A 24622-nucleotide genomic window follows, 5' to 3' on the forward strand; every position below is an offset into this window, starting at 1 on the left:
AGACAGAGGTGCTGTACTGTAGTGAGTTGCTGTAATATGAGACGGAGGTGCTGTACTGTACTGAGTTGCTGTAATTTGAGACGGAGGTGCTGTACTGTACTGAGTTGCTGTAATATGAGACGGAGGTGCTGTACTGTACTGAGTTGCTGTAATTTGAGACGGAGGTGCTGTACTGTAGTGAGTTGCTGTAATATGAGACGGCGGTGCTGTACTGTACTGAGTTGCTGTAATATGAGACGGAGGTGCTGTACTGTACTGAGTTGCTGTAATTTGAGACGGAGGTGCTGTACTGTACTGAGTTGCTGTAATATGAGACTGCGGAGCAGCCAGGAGAGTCAGGCAGACAATCCATACTAGGGAGATGGGATTCTGTGGGGAGTGGGGGAGCAGCCAGGATCAGACAGTGGTACACATTGAGGAGCTATACTGTACTATGCTCTGAGGCAGTCAGCCAGGGGATCCATACATGTGTTAGTCCTGAGATGGAGGTGCTGTATTGTACTATGCTCTGTGGACAGACAGGCAGCCCCAGCGTATTCAATCGAACCAGACGAGAGGTGCTGTACTGTACTGTACTGTACTATGCTCTGGGGGGGAGCGATCAGCCCCAGCCCAACGATCCAGGCGAGCGTTAACAGCATTAGTGCAGAACGCCATGATGCCATCTGCTCCTGTCTGTCACGTGTCTCATCAACACACAACTCCTCTCAACCACTGCTGCAGGGCTACAGGGTGGGCTGCTTAGTACATTTCCTACAAAATACAGTCAAGTGGATTGTTCAAAACCCTCTTTGGCCCTATCGCTTTTTTCCACAAAACCAGGAAAATCAACTGTAGCGCTTACTGACCGTAGAGCGGGTTGCTAAAGTCAACAGCTCCTAAATGAGCAGGGCCATACGGGCTGCCACTGTTCTCTCAATATGACTGATTATAGAAGAGACTAGATATGAAAAATGACTTCTATCTGTCGTTTACTCTCTAACTCCAGCTGTTCATTGAGACTTTGCATTACGTCCTATAGACAGAAGAAGAAGGAGAAGAAGAAGAAGAAGAAGAAGAAGGAGAAGAAGACGAAGAAGAAGAAGAAGAAGAAGACGAAGAAGAAGAAGAAGACGAAGAAGAAGAAGAAGACGAAGAAGGAGAAGAAGAAGAAGACGAAGAAGAAGACGAAGAAAAAGAAGATGAAGAAGAGGGCACAAAAAGAAGAGAAGTCAAGTGGAGAAATACAGGAAAATATGAGGTCTTCTGATTTCGTGATATTAGAGAAAGATTAGTTAGGTCAAATATAATTTGCAGAGGAGAGTGGTATTATGACTGGACCGTCTGTCTCTCTCTCCTGCTGGGAAAAAAAAGTTTGATTTGATTTGCACATGACCCAGAAACATTTATTTATTTATTTTGCTAGGCAAGTCAGTTAAGAACAAATTATTATTTTCAATGACGGCCTAGGAACAGTGGGTTAACTGCCTTGTTCAGGTGCAGAAGGACATATTTTTACCTTGTCAGCTTGTGGATTTGATCTTGCAACCTTTTGGTTAGTCTAACGCTCTAACCACTAGGCTACCTGCCACCCCAAACAAGATCCACATGACCCGGAAACATGACCCACATGACCCTGAAACGTGACCCACAGACAGGACGCAGGCAGAGAGACATACAGACACAGACAGACATACAGACAGACAGACAGACAGACAGACAGACAGACAGACAGACAGACAGACAGACAGACAGACAGACAGACAGACAGACAGACAGACAGACAGACAGACAGACAGACAGACAGTGAGAGAGAGAGAGAGAGAGAGAGAGAGAGAGAGAGAGAGAGAGAGAGAGAGAGAGAGAGAGAGAGAGAGAGAGAGAGAGAGAGAGAGAGAGAGAGAGAGAGAGAGAGAGAGAGAGAGAGAGAGAGAGAGAGAGAGAGAGATAGATAGATAGATAGATAGATAGATAGATAGATAGATAGATAGATAGATAGATAGGGAGACATATAGATAGATAGATAGATAGATAGATAGATAGATATATAGATAGATAGATAGATAGATAGATAGATAGATAGATAGATAGATAGATAGATAGATAGATAGATAGATAGATAGATAGGGAGACATATAGACAGAAAGCAGGCAGAGAGACATATCGATAGATAGACAGGCAGAGAGACAGATCGATAGATAGACAGGCAGAGAGACAGATCGATAGATAGATAGATAGATAGATAGACAGGCAGAGAGACAGATCGATAGATCGATAGATAGACAGGCAGAGAGACAGATCGATAGATAGATAGACAGGCAGAGAGACAGATCGATAGATAGATAGATAGACAGGCAGAGAGACAGATCGATAGATAGATAGATAGACAGGCAGAGAGACAGATCGATAGATAGATAGATAGATAGATAGACAGGCAGAGAGACAGATCGATAGATAGATAGATAGACAGGCAGAGAGACAGATCGATGGATTCTCCAATTACCTTGAATGAGTTACAGGACAAAATAAAAACCCTCCAACCCAAAAAGGCCTGTGGTGTTGATGGTATCCTTAATGAAATGATCAAATACACAGACAACAAATTCCAATTGGCTATATTAAAACTCTTTAACATCGTCCTTAGCTCTGGCATCTTCCCCAATATTTGGAACCAAGGACTGATCACCCCAATCCACAAAAGTGGAGACAAATTTGACCCCAATAACTACCGTGGAATATGCGTCAACAGTAACCTTGGGAAAATACTCTGCATTATCATTAACAGCAGACTCGTACATTTCCTCAATGAAAACAATGTACTGAGCAAATGTCAAATTGGCTTTTTACCAAATTACCGTACAACAGACCATGTATTCACCCTACACACCCTAATTGACAACCAAACAAACCAAAACAAAGGCAAAGTCTTCTCATGCTTTGTTGATTTCAAAAAAGCCTTCGACTCAATTTGGCATGAGGGTCTGCTATACAAATTGATGGAAAGTGGTGTTGGGGGTAAAACATACGACATCATAAAATCCATGTACACAAACAACAAGTGTGCGGTTAAAATTGGCAAAAAACACACACATTTCTTCACACAGGGTCGTGGGGTGAGACAGGGATGCAGCTTAAGCCCCACCCTCTTCAACATATATATCAACGAATTGGCGCGGGCACTAGAACAGTCTGCAGCACCCGGTCTCACCCTACTAGAATCCGAAGTCAAATGTCTACTGTTTGCTGATGATCTGGTGCTTCTGTCACCAACCAAGGAGGGCCTACAGCAGCACCTAGATCTTCTGCACAGATTCTGTCAGACCTGGGCCCTGACAGTAAATCTCAGTAAGACCAAAATAATGGTGTTCCAAAAAAGGTCCAGTCGCCAGGACCACAAATTCCATCTAGACACCGTTGCCCTAGAGCACACAAAAAACTATACATACCTCGGCCTAAACATCAGCACCACAGGTAGCTTCCACAGAGCTGTGAACGATCTGAGAGACAAGGCAAGAAGGGCATTCTATGCCATCAAAAGGAACATAAATTTCAACATACCAATTAGGATCTGGCTAAAAATACTTGAATCAGTCATAGAGCCCATTGCCCTTTATGGTTGTGAGGTCTGGGGTCCGCTCACCAACCAAGATTTCACAAAATGGGACAAACACCAAATTGAGACTCTGCATGCAGAATTCTGCAAAAATATCCTCCGTGTACAACGTAGAACACCAAATAATGCATGCAGAGCAGAATTAGGCCGATACCCACTAATTATCAAAATCCAGAAAAGAGCCGTTAAATTCTACAACCACCTAAAAGGAAGCGATTCCCAAACCTTCCATAACAAAGCCATCACCTACAGAGAGATGAACCTGGAGAAGAGTCCCCTAAGCAAGCTGGTCCTAGGGCTCTGTTCACAAACACAAACACACCCCACAGAGCCCCAGGACAACAGCACAATTAGACCCAACCAAATCATGAGAAAACAAAAAGATAATTACTTGACACATTGGAAAGAATTAACAAAAAAACAGAGCAAACTAGAATGCTATTTGGCCCTAAACAGAGAGTATACAGTGGCAGAATACCTGACCACTGTGACTGACCCAAACTTAAGGAAAGCTTTGACTATGTACAGACTCAGTGAGCATAGCCTTGCTATTGAGAAAGGCCGCCGTAGGCAGACATGGCTCTCAAGAGAAGACAGGCTATGTGCTCACTGCCCACAAAATGAGGTGGAAACTGAGCTGCACTTCCTAACCTCCTGCCCAATGTATGACCATATTAGAGAGACATATTTCCCTCAGATTACACAGATCCACAAAGAATTCGAAAACAAATCCAATTTTGATAAACTCCCATATCTACTGGGTGAAATTCCACAGTGTGCCATCACAGCAGCAAGATTTGTGACCTGTTGCCACAAGAAAAGGGCAACCAGTGAAGAACAAACACCATTGTAAATACAACCCATATTTATGTTTATTTATTTTAACTTGTGTGCTTTAACCATTTGTACATTGTTACAACACTGCATATATATAGTATGACATTTGTCATGTCTTTATTGTTTTGAAACTTCTGTATGTGTAATGTTTACTGTTAATTTTTATTGTTTATTTCACTTTTGTATATTATCTACCTCACTTGCTTTGGCAATGTTAACACGTTTCCCATGCCAATAAAGCCCCTTGAATTGAATTGAATTGAATTGAATAGACAGGCAGAGAGACAGATAGATAGATAGACAGGCAGAGAGACAGATATATAGATAGACAGGCAGAGAGACAGGCAGAGAGACAGATAGATAGATAGACAGGCAGAGAGACAGATCGATAGATAGATAGATAGACAGGCAGATAGACATAGCGACAGACAGGAAGCAGGCAGATAGACAGACGGGAAGCTGGCAGAGAGGCGGACAGACAGACAGTAAGCAGGCAGACAGACAGACATTGGGGACTGTGAAGCGCCATCTTCCTGATTTATAGTGGCACAGATGACAAGACGACACTGGGAACACATCTCCCCAGCCGCCCACACACACACACACACCCCCCCACACACACACACACACCCACACACACACACACACTCCCCAGCCTCCCCCTCACTCTTTGTAAGCCGCCCCACTCACATCATCATACTAATTTAGCAGAGTTTTAAAATATAAAACCTTTATTAAATATGTATGCCAGAACCTTCTATCCCCGGCCAGGATGGTGCCATTTTGCATTTGGGGTTTGTTTTGTGATGAAAGACGAGGAGCAAACAAACACAGCCGGCTTGGAACGCGTTCCTCTCCCTCTGCCTGTCTGTACGCTCCCCACAAAGCCGCTCGACATTTTCTGATATTTGCATCAAGCAGGGAGGTGTAGCTGACATCTCGAGCTGAGCTGTCAGAGGCTTAGCTGGAATTACAAACAAGACAGGGAGATAGAGAGAAGAGACAGGGAGAGAGAGAGAAAATAGACCGGTCCTCCAATTGTATTACACCGTACGACGAGAGAGAGAGAGAGAGAGAGAGAGAGAGAGAGAGAGAGAGAGAGAGAGAGAGAGAGAGAGAGAGAGAGAGAGAGAGAGAGAGAGAGAGAGAGAGAGAGAGAGAGAGAGAGAGAGAGAGAGAGAGAGAGAGAGAGAGAGAGAGAGAGAGAGAGAGAGATAGAGAGAAAGATAGAGAGAAAGATAGAGAGAGAAAGACAGAGAGAGAAAGACAGAGAGAGAGAAAGACAGAGAGAGAGAAAGACAGAGAGAGAGAGACAGAGAGAGAGAGAGAGAAACTTGTGCCAAATGTCATTTCCTGCTGGATCTAGAGGATCCGTCGGGGGAATAGGAGCCCCACAATTAAACATATGGGTATTAAGATAATTGTCAGTTGTGTTGGCGGACATGATAGTAGACAGATGGATGGGAATCATTGAGCTCCGCTGAGGAGAGAGAGGTTCCCTACGAGAGAGCATTTTATATTTTACCTGCCTGAACGGATCTGAACAGCTTCACTATTACTGCCATCCAGGTTTAGTGAAAGTGGAGGAAAAGACAGGAAAATGGGAGAGAGGAAATAGATCTGGGTTCCCCAACTGGCGGGCCCCGCATGCCAAATTAGGGGATTTTATTTGTCCCCCAAGTTTTCTGAGCAAAAAATGTGTGTGTGTGTGTGTGTGTGTCTGTGTGTGTGCGTGTAGACTGGGACTGGGTCGACTCTGTGATACACAGGGGGAGGCTGCCCTCTGCAGGTCAACAGCAGTAGTACACATCTAGGGAAGACGGAGCAGGAGACGAGGAAGGAATACAGGGAAGGGTGAAGGAGAGATAGTTGACGCATAAACGGGAGGAAATGACATATAAAGGATGTCACGGTACCAGGATCGCCATGGCTACGATATAACATGTTCCGTGACAAGAAGGACAAAACATGAATGAATCCTGTTTGTGAAGTTGAACTCATAGCTAGTATTAATATTCCATAGATGAACGAATCGTCAAAAAGAAAGGAGGTCCAAGGCACTCTTCATATAATTAATTAAAATGCCTTTAGTTGTAAAAAAAAAAAAAAAAGTTGTTTCTATGGAACATTCCGTACTATTAAAGGCATTTAAATTAATTATATGAAGAGTGCCTTGGTCCTCCTTTCTTTTTGATGACCAATTCACCCCTTTAACCAAAGAGCACCTTCTATCTACCAACATTTACTATTGTGTACCTTAGTAGCACTTCCCTTCCTCCTCTTTCTACTAGATGAATGAATCCTATTTATGAAGGTGAACTCATACTGTAGCTAGTAATATTATTCAATACAGGAAATGAGTTAGAGCTGCTGTGTGTATTCAGGGGTCTGCGTCTGCATCGTGACGTTTGTTTGAGTTGGACCCGTCCTGACTTTAACGTTTTCTCCCCCTCTCTCTCTCTCTGATTCCCTGCAGGTGGGCTCTCACAGGGAGGATGGTAGCGTGGGTATGCGTGGCAGCCATCCCATCGGACCCAACCAAGTGCCAGTCCCCCAGCTGCCCCAGCAGTCTGCCACGTCACCAGATCTCAACCAGACTGATACATACCGGGGTGAGTACCATACCGGGATGAGTACCATACCGGGGTGAGTACCATACCGGGGGTGAGTACCATACCGGGATGAGTACCATACCGGGGATGAGTACCATACCGGGATGAGTACCATACCGGGGTGAGTACCATACCGGGATGAGTACCATACCGGGGGTGAGTACCATACCGGGATGAGTACCATACCGGGGTGAGTACCATACCGGGGTGAGTACCATACCGGGGGTGAGTACCATACCGGGATGAGTACCATACCGGGGGTGAGTACCATACCGGGGGTGAGTACCATACCGGGGGTGAGTACCATACCGGGGTGAGTAAGGGAAGGGGGGGAGAAGAGAAGGGGGGGGGGTTGGTGTGTGTGTGTGTGTGTGTGTGTGTGGAGGTCGGTAGCAGGTATTCTGTGGTGTAAATAGCATTTCAGGACTCCTACGGTTACCTCAAACACAGAGACCTGGTCCGTAGAAAAGACTATCTCTCCCACAGAGACAAATTAGCAAAGAGTTATTCTAGTATACAACACAGCCAAAAATCTGAAAAATCTCATTATGAAGAAAATAATTTGAATAGATTTAATTTATGTTTTTTTTCATTGAGCTAGTTAGCCCCCCCCCCCCCCCCCCCTTCTACATTGCCAACAATAAAATATGTGAATTTGGCAAGCATGGAGTTTAAATGTGTGAGTAATTATGATTTAACAGAGAAAACGCAATATATTTAAAATATGAATATGTAAAAGGAAATTGTATATGACCGATTCTGTGAAGCAAATTAGCCCTGAGATCTGTTTAAAGACTGGAAATTACTTCCTTGGCATCGTATGGTCCTGAGGCCCTCGCCAACTGCACACATACACACACAAACACACACACACACACACACACACACACACACACACACACACACACACACACATAGTGGTACCAACTGCCTAATGGAGTGTTGAACACTATAAAACAGAATTCAGAGGGTAATGTACTATAGAAACAGTCCTATACAATCACCACACACACGTTTTCACACAGCATGCACGTATCACACAGCATGCACGTATCACACAGCATGCACGTATCACACAGCATGCACGTATCACACAGCATGCACGTATCACACAGCATGCACGTATCACACAGCATGCACGTATCACACAGCATGCACGTATCACACAGCATGCACGTATCACACACACACTAAAGAGGCAGCTGGGGTTAGGACTATAAATAATGTCCATTAAAGTGTTGTTGGCAACATTACAGTGAGACAGTAACAGCAGGATTGTGGCTTTGGTCTCCTTCCCACTAGTTTCTCTGTCTCAGTCACCACTGGTCTCCTTCCCTCTAGTTTCTCTGTCTCAGTCACCACTGGTCTCCTTCCCTCTAGTTTGTCAGTCACCACTGGTTTCCTTCCCTCTAGTTTCTCTGTCTCAGTCACCACTGGTCTCCTTCCCTCTAGTTTCTCTGTCTCAGTCACCACTGGTCTCCTTCCCTCTAGTTTCTCAGTCACCACAGGTCTCCTTCCCTCTAGTTTGTCAGTCACCACTGGTCTCATTCCCTCTAGTTTCTCTGTCTCAGTCACCACTGGTCTCCTTCCCTCTAGTTTCTCTAGAGATACAGCCCCACATATAGTATAGAAGCTGGCAGCAGCCAGGTTAGAGATACAGCCCCACATATAGTATAGAAGCTGGCAGCAGCCAGGTTAGAGATACAGCCCCACATATAGTATAGAAGCTGGCAGCAGCCAGGTTAGAGATACAGCCCCACATATAGTATAGAAGCTGGCAGCAGCCAGGTTAGAGATACAGCCCCACATATAGTATAGAAGCTGGCAGCAGCCAGGTTAGAGATGCAGCCCCACATATAGTATAGAAGCTGGCAGCAGCCAGGTTAGAGATACAGCCCCACATATAGTATAGAAGCTGGCAGCAGCCAGGTTAGAGATGCAGCCCCACATATAGTATAGAAGCTGGCAGCAGCCAGGTTAGAGATACAGCCCCACATATAGTATAGAAGCTGGCAGCAGCCAGGTTAGAGATACAGCCCCACATATAGTATAGAAGCTGGCAGCAGCCAGGTTAGAGATACAGCCCCACATATAGTATAGAAGCTGGCAGCAGCCAGGTTAGAGATACAGCCCCACATATAGTATAGAAGCTGGCAGCAGCCAGGCCACCATTTTGTTTGTCTTCCTCTCTGTGATCGAAACATTGAGGGCATTTTGAGGGAGGCTGTGTCTGTGCAAGAGTGTGTGTGTGTGTGTGTGTGTGTGTGTGTGTGTGTGTGTGTGTGTGTGTGTGTGTGTGTGTGTGTGTGTGTGTGTGTGTGTGTGTGTGTGTGTGTGTGTGTGTGTGTGTGTGTGTGTGTGTGTGTGTGTGTGTGTGTGTGTGTGTGTGTGTGAGAGAGAGAGAGAGAGATAGTGAGAGAGAGAGAGTGTGTGAGAGTGTGGGAACAGTGTTTTTATGTTGACAGGAATGTTGGCACCGGCCCACAGAATGACGTCAAACAAAGAGACAGCTGTATTCTCCAGCTGGATAGTGAGAGGGGTTCAGACCCCTTTTGTGTCCGCAGAGCAGACACTCCCTCTGTCTCCCCCCTCCTCCCCCTCACTCTGTCTCCTCCCCCCTCGCTCTGTCTCCCCCCTCCTCCCCCTCCCACTGTCTCATCCACCTCCCTCTGTCTCCTCCCCTCTCCCCCCCCCCCCCCCTCCCTCAGTCTCCCCCTCCTCCCCCCTAATGCGGATGAAACAGAGGATGATTGTGCCTGGTAGACACTCTTTACACAGAGGCAGGCATGCCAAACACACACACACACACACACACAGACACACACACACACACACACACACACACACACACACACACACACACACACACACACACACACACACACACACACACACACACACACACACACACACACACACACACACACACACATTGTGAAGGGAAAGATAAAAGTAGTGTATGTCTATATGTCTGGCACCACTAGTATAAACTCTCTGTCTGTCTATCTGTCTGGCACCACTAGTATAAACTGTCTGTATGTCTATCTGTCTGGCACCACTAGTATAAACTCTCTCTCTGTCTGTCTGTCTATCTGTCTGGCACCACTAGTATAAACTATCTGTCTGTCTATCTGTCTGGCACCACTAGTATAAACTGTATGTATGTCTATATGTCTGGCACCACTAGTATAAACTCTCTCTCTGTCTGTCTGTCTATCTGTCTGGCACCACTAGTATAAACTCTCTGTCTGTCTGTCTGTCTGTCTGACACCACTAGTATAAACTATATGTCTGTCTGTCTGTCTGTCTGTCTGTCTGTCTGTCTGTCTGTCTGTCTGTCTGTCTGTCTGTCTGTCTGTCTGTCTGTCTGTCTGGCACCACTAGAATAAACCTAATGTCTCAAATGTACAAAAGAACAAACCGAATGGCGGGGCTTTTGTTTAGCTGAAGAATGGTTTGTGGCTTTAATATATATATTCCTTCTCTCTCCTCTTTCCTCACCCCCATCTCTCCTCCTTCCTTCCCCTCTCTCCTCCCTCCCCCTTCTCCTCCCCTCTCCCCTCCCCAGCTCTCTCCAGTGGTCTCCAGGGCCAGAGCGCCTCGTCCATCTCGTCAGAGATCAAGTCGGAGGATGAGGGGGATGAGAACCTGCAGGATGCCAGATCTATGGAGGCCAAGAAGGAGGAGTCCGACAACAAGGACCTCAAGTCTATTGATAGGTCAAGATCTAGGTAACCGTGTCGGCAACGCTCGCTTCATTTAAATTCCCCTAACAACGGATTTTGATGAAGTGAACCGTGTGATTTGGGGGACAGCTAAATAAACAAACGAAAAATGACAACAAAGAGGCTGATAATCTACAAAGTGAAACACACTCAAATATACTCACTTACAATACAAACTGTGACATTCCTGTCTAGTCAATAGACTACATACATATTATGACATTTATTTAAAGCCATACAATTACAGCTGTATGGTAGTTTCTCAACAATCACATAAACCTGCATACTATACAGCATACACACACACAGTATATGTACACTACTCAGGTTGGTGGCACCTTAATTGGAGAGGATGGCCTCGTGTTAAAGGCTGGAGCGGAATCCGTGGAATGGTATCGATTATATCAAACACGTGGTTTTGCTCCGTTCCAGACATTATTACGAGCCGTCCTCCCCTCTACAGCCTCCACTGGTACACTAACACATCGATTGCTCCAAATGTAGTCCTTTGAGTGTATCTGAAGCCAGGCGGTCCAGTCCCGTCCATGGTCTTGAGCCGTGTTTTAGCTGTTTCTCACACACCAGAGTAGAATCCCCACTTCCTCATTCCCAAAATGCACTTAGGGCTCCAGCCCATCCCAGGATAAACTCTGTGACATCACAACGTTTATAGACCTTCCACCTGGAATGATCCAATCAGACTAATTCGGACCCAACCCCAGATTATCGTGATGAAACGATTGGACAAAGATGTCTCCTACCCTCCCTCCCACCCTCTGTCTATATGCATTGAACGACTGAAAATATATTAATTGAACGATTTCAAATATATTAATTGAACGATTTCAAATATATGAATTGAACGATTGAAAATATATTTATTAAACGAATGAAAATAGATGCATTGAAAAATTTAACATTTCAATGATTGAAAATAGATGCATTAAACGATTTAACATTTTAACGATTGAAATTAGATGCATTGAACAAATGAAATTATTGAATATAGAATGGAAATGAATTGTTTCAGGTTCCAACACCATCTACTATATATGCAGTGTCTTCAGAAATATTCACAATTTTTTACTTTATTCTACATTTTGTGTTGTGTATTTGTTTTCTCACACATCTAAGATGAAAACATGTTTTCAGAAAATGAAATAGAGAAATATTTAATTTTACAATAAGTATTCATACCCCTGAGTCAATACTTTACCTTTGCCAGTGATTACAGCTGTGAGTCTTTCTGGGTAAATCTCAATCCCACACCTGGATTGTGCAACATTTGCCCGTTATTATTTTCTAAATTATTCAATCTCTGTCAAATTGGTTGTTGATCGTTGCTAGAAAACCATTTGCAGGTCTTGCCATAGATTTTCAAGTAGATTTAAGTTGTATCATTCAGGAACCATAACTGTTTTCTAGGTAAGCAACCCCAGTGTAGATTTGTCCTTGTGTTTTAGGTTATTTTCCTCCTGATGGGTGAATTCATCTCCCAGTGTCTGGTAGAAAGCAGACTGAACCAGATTTTCCTCTGGGATTTTGCCTGGGCATTCCTTTTCTTTTTTATCCTGAAAAACTCCCTAGTCCTTAACGATGACAAGCATACCCATAACATGATGCAGTCACCACTATGCTTGAAAATATGGAAAGTGGTACTGAGTAATGTGTTGTATTGGATTTGCCCCAAACATAACACTTTGTATTCAGGGAAAAAGGTGCATTTCTTTGCCTCATCTTTTGCAGTATTACTTTAGTGCCTTGTTGCAAACAGGATGCATGTTTTGGAATATTTGTATTCTGTACAGGCTTCCTTCTTTTCACTCTGTCAATTAGGTTACTATTGTGGAGTAACTACAATGTTGTTGATCCATCCTCAGTTTTCTCCTACCACAGCCATTAAACTCTGTAACTGTTTTTAAGTCACCATCGGTCTCATGGTGAAATTACGGAGCGGTTTCCTTCCTCCCGGGCAACTGAGTTAGGAAGGACGCCTGTATCTTTGTAGTGACTGGATGTATCGATACACCATCCAACGTGTAATGAATAACTTCACCATACTCAAAGGGATATTCAATGTCTGCTTTTTTATTTTTACCCATCTAATAATAGGTGCCCTTCTTTGCCAGGCATTGAAAAACCTCCCTGGTCTTTGTGAATGAATCTGTGTTTGAAATTCACTGCTCGACTGAGGGACTTTGTATGTACATATGGGGTACAGAGATGGGGGTAGTCATTCCAAAATCATGTTAAACACTGTTATTGCACACAGAGTGAGTCCATGTAACTTATTATGTGACTTGTTAAGTACATTTTTACTCCTGTGCTTATTTAGGCATCGCCATAACAAAGGGGTTGAATACTTATTGACTCAAGGCATTTCAGCTTTTCATTTTCAATACATTTGTACAAAATTCCAAAAAACATAATTCCCCTTTGAAATTATGGGGTATTGTGTGTGTAGACCAGTGACAAATAATCTCAATTTAATAAATGTTTAATTCAGACTGTAACAACATCAACATGTGGAAAAAGTCAAAGAGTGTAAATACTTCCTGAATGAACTGTGTCTACGTTGCACAGGTAAATGGATAGGCATCACAAATCCTATAAACAGAGATTCAGACTGTACCCGGCTTCATCCGATGTGCCGGCATTTCAAAATGGCGTAGCGTGGGTAAGCGTTGGTTTCGCTGGTGCTGATCAGTCCCCATATCGGTCCCACAGCAACGCGGATGACGAGGACTTGTCTCCGGAGCAGAAGATCGAACGCGAGAAGGAACGCAGGATGGCCAACAATGCCCGAGAGCGGCTCCGTGTCCGAGACATCAACGAGGCTTTCAAGGAGCTGGGGCGTATGGTGCAGCTGCACCTGAAGAGTGACAAGCCACAGACCAAACTGCTCATACTGCATCAGGCCGTGGCCGTCATACTGAGTCTGGAGCAGCAAGTCAGAGGCAAGGGACCTGACACACACATATATATATATATATACACACCTATACTGTATGCATACATATATAGGCACACACATAGACACATAGACAGACACACACACAAACAGACAGACAGACACACACACATCAGCCAGACACATACAGACACACACAGGTCAGACAGACACACACACACAGACAGACAGACAGACACACACACACGTCAGACACACACACAGACAGACACACACACAGACAGACAGACACACACATAGACAGACATATAGACACTTACACAGTACACACAATATGTCCTTGCTGCTCCTGGCTCAGTATGTGGCTCAGTATGTGTGGGTGTGTGTGTGTGTGTGTAGTAGTAGTGGCATTAGTAGTAGTAGTGGCATTAGTAGTAATAGTAGTAGCAGTAGTAGTAGTAGTAGTAGTAGTATAGTAGTAGTAGTATAGTAGTAGTAGTAGTAGCAGTAGTAGTAGGGGCAGTAGCAGTATTAGTAGTAGTAGTATAGAAGTCGTATAGTAGTAGTAGTAGCAGTAGTATTAGTAGTAGTGGCAGTAGCAGCAGTAGTAGTATAGTAGTAGTAGTAGCAGTAGTAGTAACAGTAGTAGTACTTTATGAATCCATTTCGGGGTACTAGTACTGTTACTACTACTACTACACACACATACACACACACACACCTACTGAGCCTGGAGCAGCAAATCAGAGGTCAGAGACAATACAGACACACACACACACACACCCACACACACCAGGGTGCATTATTCTTTAGGCCTGGCTGTGGCTGAATCTAAACTTCCCCCTTAAGTCGAATTTTCACTTAGTTTCCTATTGATGTCAATGCATTAATTAGTGGAAAATCTGATTTAAGTGGAAGTTAAGATTGGCTCCATAATTTAACAGGACATATAGAGCAATATCTTCTCAGATCCACACGGTGGTGCTGCCTCAGTTCTTAAACACTTACTTGTGTCTATGTTTTCTCGCGCGCGCGTGTGTGTGTGTGTGTGTGCGTGGGTCCGTGCCGTGTGTACCTGTCCATGTCCGTGTCTCTAGAGAGGAACCTGAACCCTAAGGCGGCGTGTCTGAAGAGACGTGAGGAGGAGAAGGGCTCGTCGGACGGCGGAGCGGCTCTCTCCCTGGCCGGGCCGCACCACGCCATGGGGGACGCCTCCAACCCAATGGGACAAATGTAAAAACCCCCCTAAATGGTCAGAAGATATTCACTTTAAACTAATCTGCTGTGAAAACACGTGTACCATTAACTTACCATTAACCCCCCCAAAAAAACTAAGAAAATTAAATTGGTGTATATAATGTTTAACATTCTGGCTCCATTTGCTAAGAAATCAATACCAAAAAGACAAGTAATATGCAATAATACAGGCTTTTAACAAGAGAAGACATATTTGTTATCAGTCCTCCACAGTGACTCGGCCTATACGCTCTGCATTGTGTAAATGGATAACATCACTGTTTTGTCTACGCTCGCATCCCATATAAATGATACACTTTTTTGGCAGAATTACAGTACAAATTAGGACACTTTCTCCCTTGTACACTTGAGTCTAAATGGATTGAAATTGAACAAGCGGAGTTGCATCGTTTTCTGGGGGTTGGCTGACTCCACAAACCCTCAAATCTATTGATACAAAAAACCGCTAGGTACATTTGAACAGCAGATTAGCAGTAAGTGTGCTTTTAGTGTGTGTGCTCATTGTCTGTTTCCGCTGTGTGTGTGTGTGTGTGTGTGTGTGTGTGTGTGTGTGTGTGTGTGTGTGTGTGTGTGTGTGTGTGTGTGTGTGTGTGTGTGTGTGTGTGTGTGTGTGTGTGTGTGTGCGTGCGTGCGTGCGTGCGTGCGTGCGTGCGTGCGTGCGTGCGTGCGTGCGTGCGTGCGTGCGTGCGTGCGTGTGCGTGTGTAGTTGACTTGCTTTAGCTTCATCAAGTGAAACTCAGTGAAAAACCCATCGTTTTGATTGTGATGTGATGTATTGTGTTGATTGTTTCACTGTCTATAGTTGAATGTTGTGCAGAAACTATGAGACAGAATCCAGGTTTGACAGTAGTATAATATACAGTAACAGTCAAAAGTGGTGCAGACATCAAAACTATGAAATAACACATATGGAATCATGTAGTAACCAAAAAAAAAATCTAAATATATTTTAGATTTTAGATTCTTCAAAGTAACCACCCTTCAGGCTCCCGAGTGGCGCAACGGTCTAAGGCACTGCATCACAGTGCTAGAGACATCACTACAAACCCTGGTTCAATCCCGGGCTGTATCACCACTGGCTTTGATCGGGAGTCCCATAGGGCGGTGCATAATTGGCCCAGCGTCGTTAGGGTTTGGCCGGTGTAGGCTATCATTGTAAATAAGAATTTGTTCTTAACTGACTTGCCTAGTTAAATAAAAAGATGACAGCGTGGTGTTCTCTCAACCAGCTTCACCTGGAATGCTTTTCCAACAGTCTTGAAGTGCTTTTCCAACAGTCTCCCATGTATGCTCAGCACTTGTTGGCTGCTTTTCCTTCACTCTGTGGTCCAACTCATCCCAAACCATCTCAATTGGATTGAGGTCGGGTGATTGTGGAGGCCAGGTCATCTGATGCAGCACTCCATCACTCTCCTTCTTGGTCAAATAGCCTTTACACAGCCTGGAGGTGTGTTTTGGGTCATTGTACTGTTGAAAAACAAATGATAGTCCCACTAAGCGCAAACCAGATGGGATGGCGTATCGTTGCAGAATGCTGTGGTGGCCATGCTGGTTAAATGTGCCTTGAATTCTAAATGAATCACAGACAGTGTCACCAGCAAAGCACCCCCACACCATCACACCTCCTCCTCCATGCTTCACAGTGGTAACCACACATGCGTTCATCTACTCTGCGTCTCACAAAGACATGGCGGTTAGAACCAAAATTCTCAAATTTGGACTCATCAGACGAAAGGACAGATTTCCACCGGTCTAATGTCCAATGGTCGTGTTTCTTGGCCCAAGCAAGTCTCTTCTTCTTATTGGTGTCCTTTAGTAGTGGTTTCTTTGCAGGAATTTGACAATGAAGGCCTGATTCGCATAGTCTCCTCTGAACAGTTGTTGTTGAGATGTGTCTGTTACTTGAACTCTGTGAGGTGCAATCTGAGGTGCAGTTAATTGCCGATTTCTGAGACTGGTAACTCTAATGAACGTATCCTGTGCAGCGGAGGTAACACTGGGTCTTCCTTTCCTGTGGCGGTCCTCATGAGAGCCAGTTTCATCATATTGCTAGGTGGTTTTTGAGACTGCACTTGAAGAAACTTTCAAAGTTCTTGAAATTTTCGTGATTGACTGACCTTCATGTCTTAAAGTAATGATGGATTGTTGTTTCTCTTTGCTTATTCGAACTGTTCTTGTCATAAAATGGACTTGCTCTTTTACTAAATAGGGCTATCTTATATATAACAACCCTACCTTGTCACAACACAACTGATTGTTAAGAAGGAAAGAAATTCCACAGATTTGAACAAGGCACACCTGTTAATTGAAATGCATTCCAGGTGACTACCTCATGAAGCTGGTTGAGATAATGCAAAGAGTGTGCAAAGCTGTCTTCAAGACAAAGGGTGGCTACATTGAAGAATCTCAAATCTAAAATATATTTTCACTTGTTGAACACTTATTTTGGTTACTACATGATTCCATATGTGTTATTTCATAGTTTTGATGTCTGCACTATTATTTCTACATTGTAGAAAATAGTAAAAAATAAAGAAAAACCCTTGAAAGAGTGGGTGGAGACAGGTGGCTTGTAGTGAAGAACCAAAGGTTGGTGGTATGTTCTCCATAAGGTTCATGAGTGTAAAGAGAAGGATCTGAAATCCAGTACACAGGTACAGAAGCTAATCAGGTACACAGGAACACAGGTACACAGGAACACAGGTACACAGGTACAGAAGCTAATCAGGTACAGAAGCTAATCAGGTACAGAAGCTAATCAGGTACAGAAGCTAATCCTTTTTGTTTCTTCTCATTTGTTTATGTATGTGTGTGTGTGTGTGTGTGTGTGTGTGTGTGTGTGTGTGTGTGTGTGTGTGTGTGTGTGTGTGTGTGTGTGTGTGTGTGTGTGTGTGTGTGTGTGTGTGTGTGTGTGTGTGTGTGTGTGTGTGTGTGTGTGTGTGTGTGTGTGTCGTGTCGTGTGTGTTGGTTTGTCCAGGTAACAGCTGTGTCTAACCCCTTCTGTCTTCCTATAGGTCCAAGCTCCCGGAGTTCATCAAGATGATGAGTGACCACTTCCTTTGACAGCATTCTCTTATTTCCTGAACCAATCAATCAACCGATCACGTCAATCAACGATCGATCGATCTGACCACCTGATCTGACCAATGTCTTGCCCTGACCACCTGTCTTTTGTCTTCTGTAGAAATAAATGAACCCAAATGTATATTGGCTATGGAACAACATAACAGATAGTACAATACTACAGAAACTACAGTACAACAGTACTACAGATACTACATAAACTACAATAATACATATACTACAGTACAACAGTACCACAGTACTACATATACTACAATACTACAGAAACTACAATACTACAGATACTGCAGTACAACAGTACTACAGTACAACAGTAACTACAGATACTACAGTACAACAATACTACAGAAACTGCAATACTGCAGATACTACAGTGCTACAATACTACAGTAACTACAGTACTACAGAAACTACAATACCACAGATACTACAGTACTACATATACTACAGTACAACATTACTACATCTACTACAATAGTACAGAAACTACACTAGTACAGGTACTACAGATACTACAGTACTACATATACTACAGTACACCAGTACTACAGATACTACAATACTACAGAGACTACTGTACTACAGATACCACATTACTACAGATACTATAGATAATACAGTACTACATATACTACATAGACTACTGTACTATAGATCCTACAGATACTATAGATACTACAGATACTACTGTACTATAGATCCTACAGATACTATAGATACTACAGATACTACAGTACTATAGATACTACAGATAATACAGTACTACAGATAATACAGCTACTACAGTATTACAGATACCACAGTACTACATATACTACAGTACTACAAATACTACAGTACTAAGATTCAACAGTACTACAGTACTACAGATACTACAGTACAACAGATTCTACAGTACTACAATACTACAGTACTACAGATAATACATATACTACAGTACTACAATACAATACATCTGTTCTTCTTTCTTTCTGTTATTATATAGCTTAAAGAATTTTTTTTTTAAATGGAGAAAAAAATATATATAATAATTGATGCAACTACTCGATGTTGGGGGACTATTTCAAACATATCATTATGTTTTTTTTGAACAATGTTGCAGACTGAGCTGTTAGTGAACACAGCCCTCTCTACCGAATGGCAATCTTCTCCACACTGTGGAAACCCTTGCAGTAGAGTGCCTGAAATCCTCCTTGACGTTTCAAGTTAGCTAGATATCTATGAAAACTCAAATCAGTCGGTCTAGACGGGAGAGGGTATTAAAAAGAATATGAAAAGTAGACATTATGTAGAATTTCAAGATATTGTAAAAAACATGCAATAATGACAACAAAAAAAAAAAAAGTGTACTTCTAATCTAAAACAGAACAGATTCATTTTAAGATAACACTTTGTTTTTTTGGGGGGCTCTAAGTTGGCTAGAATTGGCTGTATACTAGAGTGGATAGAGGCAAACAATTGCTGCCTCTTGTACTTGCAGCCACTCGAAACCAGCAAACGTCCGGATTCAGATTTCAAATGTGTTTTCATTGGCCATTCCTTTGCGTGGGCGGAGCAGATGAGCAAATGGACCCTTGTGATTGGAGGGCAGGCCGTTGGTAGTGTTACTGTTCGTTAGTCCATGTTACTAGGCAGATGAAGGAAGGATGGAGAGAAAATAAAGGGTGGAGAGATTGTCTCCTTTGCTGTGTTTTATCACACAGACAGATCCAGAATCTCTCCCAGGGATGATGTCACTTCCGGGTTGGTGATGTCACTTCCTGGTTGGCGATGACGCTGCATTGGAAAGGCACAAGCCAGAGGGGGATGTATATCCCAGAGACCGAGCAGTCCGTCATCTTGTATGATTTGTCTGATTTATAAACCCCGGTTTAGCACTTCACACCCCCCTCTGTCCACCTTCCCAGTTCTCCCTTCCTGCCCCCTTACCCCCAACCAACCCCCAACCCCAGACCCTGCAAGGCCCCAGAGATGCAATTTTAACATTCACTTCTACCAATGTGCCTTTTAGAGTTCATATCATTCAAATGCGATGAGGAGACGGACGTTATCTGAACTTTTTAGGATTCAAGCTTAGGGAACTGTTACTTAATTAGGTCTATGCAGTCAGGTTTTTTCCGACCTGGGAATAAAAAATAAAAAAAAACAGTCAAAAGAGAAAAAAAAGTATTTTTGGGATAAACTGTATTTAATTGTACTGTATGCTTATATGTAATTAGAAGGCGTGTCCCTGAACAGACCTTGTTTTAGTCAGTTGAGCCCCCTGGCGGCCCCAGCACCCCGAGTTTCAAACCCCTTCCTGTATTATTACAAGTTTCAGCCTGTTTCCATAGTGAACTACACGTCTGTTATTGAGCGTTGTATTATAGCTATCAGCTTTTTATCAATATCGGCTTTTCCGTGAGCCACTGTAGTCTTCGGTACCAGTGTGTGGTTGTATGTGTAAAACAGAATTTTTCCTCATTTTTAATCTTTCTCTTATTCTTTGTCTGTTCTGGTTTCTCTGTTGATGAAAAAAATAGTAAACCACACCTTGCTGCCGTATGGAGATTCGTCAGCAGCTGTTTTTAAATGTGGTTTACGTTATCCAATCAACGCAAGGCACTGAAACTGGAAAATAATCTATTTGAAAATCAATATATATAAATGTAAAAATATATACAATATATAAATAAGGAAGGTGCCAGTTTTCAAAGGAGAGGTTGTTTTGGTGGTGATTCATTATTTTCTCAGAGATGGGTAGAACGTTTGAAGAGGCATCTCAGTGTTACTTTTAAAGAGACAAGACGTTCTTCTTCTCTGCCGTGCCGTGCCGTGCCGTGACATCACAATGACTGACTATGGCGTCCCTGACTGGACAAAAGGGACCGGTCTACTCTGGGGTGCCGTGACATCACAATGACTGACTATGGCGTCCCTGACTGGACAAAAGGGACGGTCTACTCTGGGGTGCCGTGACATCACAATGACTGACTATGGCGTCCCTGACTGGACAAAAGGGACCGAAGTTACAACACGCTCCACTCACTGCTATTCAGCTGTCAAAGGAAACGCAGACATTTGTCAATTGTATGCAACAAATGCAAACTGACCATTATTTTGAAAGTGTGTTTGTAAAAGTTATATTTTTACATGTAGGCTGTTGTTATTTTGTGTTTAGATAATACGTTGTATTAGTTTTTTTTTGTTAAAAGATGAAAAAGTAAAATTCGGTGTTGAAAACATGTCACATTGAAAATGTAGTGAGGTCAAAAGTTTCAATATCATCGTTTCTTTTTTTTTCTTTTTTTTCACGCATTTTGTTTGTTTATATCAAGAAGGTATATAATATTATTTTCATTGCTCCATGCTCATTGCCATTTTTCATTGTATTTTTGAAGAAATGATGTGTAAATAAGTCATAATACACAGGGTTCATGACCTTTTTGGGTGGGGTGCTGGTGGTGAATAGCTGAAAGTGAGAGAGAATTGAGTTGATTTGTTCAGTTGTATTCTGCTTGTAATTGTCTGGTTATTTTAGCCAGGTGCCAATATTCATTAAAAAAATCAACGGCACGTAACTGTATGTGTGTCATGGCTCAGCTCTCAACTCACTGTTCTTTATGCGCTGTCTCGGTGTGGCACCACGACGACTCGTTGACAGACAGCGCAACCCTCGTCTGCAGGGAAAATACTGTAAAATACTATATTCTGGCTGTATTCAAGTGGCACTAAACAAGTACGGATCAGAGTTACAGTTTCCCACATAGATTCAGTCTAAATACCTTGGCAAGAAATCCTAAATTTGTCAGATTAATTAAAACGTTTGATTATCTTAAAATGTGCCCCTAGCATCTGAAATTAACGTTAATATATTATTAGTAAAGATTGAAAAATGTTGCAATCTTTTTAGCTATTTTCCCCCCCAAAAAAGATAAGTTAGGCAGATTCAGTCTATTACTTGCCAGTGTTTTCCAGCTAATTCCTGATCATTCCTGATCATTCCAGCTAATTCCTGATTGCTGATCATTCCTGATCATTGCTGATCATTTCTGATCATTCCAGCTAATTCCTGATCATCCCTGATCATTTCTGATCATTCTAATTCCTGCCGTTTGAATCGGACCTAGGCTAAACTATTTTGTATTAGATTAGACGCGTCATTCTAAGTGCTAATATTTCGATTTTGCCAGATGTAATTTTGAGTAAAAATTCTCAAGGATTTGCGATATCTCAGTTGTTGTGTTTATAGCAACAGGCAAAAAGTATTTTGTTTTCTTTTCCTGATTCTACGTGTCATCTCACGTGTGATGCAGCGTACTTATTACAGCAGTGATGCTATCGGTTATAGCTAGTGCTTTATCTTCCACGGTGGTGTGTAGGGTAGAAAACACACACACAGCGTTGAATGCATAGAGGAATGTTCTAGAATCTTGTTCGTTATGAAAAATGTTGAAGGCTAATTATTTGAGCTACATTGTTCACCGAGAACAACAACAAAAAAAGTAAAGGGACAATGTTCTCGGGAAACTTTATATTTATTTTCTGTTGATCATTGTAATTCAATAAAGAGAGTTACTTTTAGTGATTTAACCGTCCGTATTAGGCCTTTCCTCTGTGGATTTGATGTGATGTTCTCTGTTTGAGTTTTACACATCTGAAGCAGACGCCAGTTAACGAGAGACTGAAAACAAGGCTACGACAAAAACTGGATTTCATTTTGTACTTCAGATAATGAGCACCGATGAACACAAGCAACACAAGCAACACTGATATTTGGTCATTTATCAAGGTATTTTCCGTTGTGCAAAAAAGAATGAAAAAGAACTGCATTTTATACAAATGGTTACCATGGGTGTTTATGTGACACTAATTTTGCAGGAAGACTTCCTAATGTTTTTTGTAAAATGTAAAACAATAATGAAAATTAATAAAGGTAACAATTAAAGGGGCCTCTTTGCTTGATAACGATGGCTGCCATTAAAAAAACAAGGATCAATTATTTAACATCTATTGCCAGGAAGAAAAGAAAAACTGCCTATTGCCAAGTAATATCGATTTAATTTCTGATACGATACAAAACAAAAACCATAAAGTCAAACAGATTTAAGTCTTGATCAAAAGTTTAACCTGACTAGATAATCATTATACTCAGAAAGAAAACTCCTTTTTAAGCAACGTTAATAAGATCAAACTTTTAAAGGTATTGGACACTTGAAGTTTGAAAGGTTGGCTGATGAGTTTTCATTTGTCTTCAGTCTAGCTTCTAGCCACCATGTACAGTGACACCTGTCAATCAAGTTATGTCTGCAATTTGTACATATCCAGTCTTCAATATGGTTTAATTACTCTCTTCTATTTTTGATCTCACATCGCATCACAGCAAAGTTAGACTACAGAGATACTAACACAGAAGTTAGACTACAGAGATACTAACTAACAGAGAAGTTAGACTACAGAGATACGAACACATAAGTTAGACTACAGAGATTCTAACACAGAAGTTAGACTACAGAGATACTAACACAGAAGTTAGACTACAGAGATACTCACACAGAAGTTAGACTACAGAGATTCTAACACAGAAGTTAGACTACAGAGATACTCACACAGAAGTTAGACTACAGAGATACTAACACAGAAGTTAGACTACAGAGATACTAACACAGAAGTTAGACTACAGAGATACTAACACAGAAGTTAGACTACAGAGATACTAACACAGAAGTTAGACTACAGAGATACTCACACAGAAGTTAGACTACAGAGATACTAACACAGAAGTTAGACTACAGAGATACTCACACAGAAGTTAGACTACAGAGATACTAACTAACACAGAAGTTAGACTACAGAGATACTCACACAGAAGTTAGACTACAGAGATACTAACTAACACAGAAGTTAGACTACAGAGATACTCACACAGAAGTTAGACTACAGAGATACTGACTAACACAGAAGTTAGACTACATAGATACTAACACAGAAGTTAGACTACAGAGATACTCACACAGAAGTTAGACTACAGAGATACTAACTAACACAGAAGTTAGACTACAGAGATACTCACACAGAAGTTAGACTACAGAGATACTAACTAACACAGAAGTTAGACTACAGAGATACTAACACAGAAGTTAGACTACAGAGATTCTCACACAGAAGTTAGACTACAGAGATACTCACACAGAAGTTAGACTACAGAGATACGAACACATAAGTTAGACTACAGAGATACTCACACAGAAGTTAGACTACAGAGATACTAACACAGAAGTTAGACTACAGAGATACTAACACAGAAGTTAGACTACAGAGATACTCACACAGAAGTTAGACTACAGAGATACTAACACAGAAGTTAGACTACAGAGATACTAACACAGAAGTTAGACTACAGAGATACTCACACAGAAGTTAGACTACAGAGATACTAACACAGAAGTTAGACTACAGAGATACTCACACAGAAGTTAGACTACAGAGATACTAACTAACACAGAAGTTAGACTACAGAGATACTCACACAGAAGTTAGACTACAGAGATACTAACTAACACAGAAGTTAGACTACAGAGATACTCACACAGAAGTTAGACTACAGAGATACTGACTAACACAG

At 42.2% G+C, this 24622-nt stretch overlaps 1 protein-coding gene across 21 annotated transcripts in view; it reads left to right on the top strand.

Annotated features, from left to right (window-relative positions):
• LOC139539324 (transcription factor 4-like) overlaps positions 1-21573 on the top strand; it is a 556664-nt gene extending 535091 nt beyond the window's left edge. For 9 of the 21 annotated variants that reach the window (XM_071342158.1, XM_071342203.1, XM_071342245.1 and 6 more), the window contains 5 exons: positions 6906-7041; positions 10610-10772; positions 13494-13723; positions 14775-14910; positions 17949-21573. In XM_071342158.1, coding sequence (XP_071198259.1) covers positions 6906-7041; positions 10610-10772; positions 13494-13723; positions 14775-14910; positions 17949-17997 — 714 coding nt within the window. In that variant the 3' untranslated portion in view covers positions 17998-21573. Of the gene's footprint in view, positions 1-1021; positions 4834-6905; positions 7042-10609; positions 10773-13493; positions 13724-14774; positions 14930-17948 lie in introns of those variants that run through there. The other 12 variants (XM_071342214.1, XM_071342294.1, XM_071342166.1 and 9 more) reach the window with 4 other exon arrangements.
• The last annotated feature ends 3049 nt before the right edge of the window (positions 21574-24622 follow it).

This window comes from Salvelinus alpinus, chromosome 1, assembly GCF_045679555.1.
Source record: "Salvelinus alpinus chromosome 1, SLU_Salpinus.1, whole genome shotgun sequence".
NCBI lineage: Eukaryota > Metazoa > Chordata > Actinopteri > Salmoniformes > Salmonidae > Salvelinus > Salvelinus alpinus.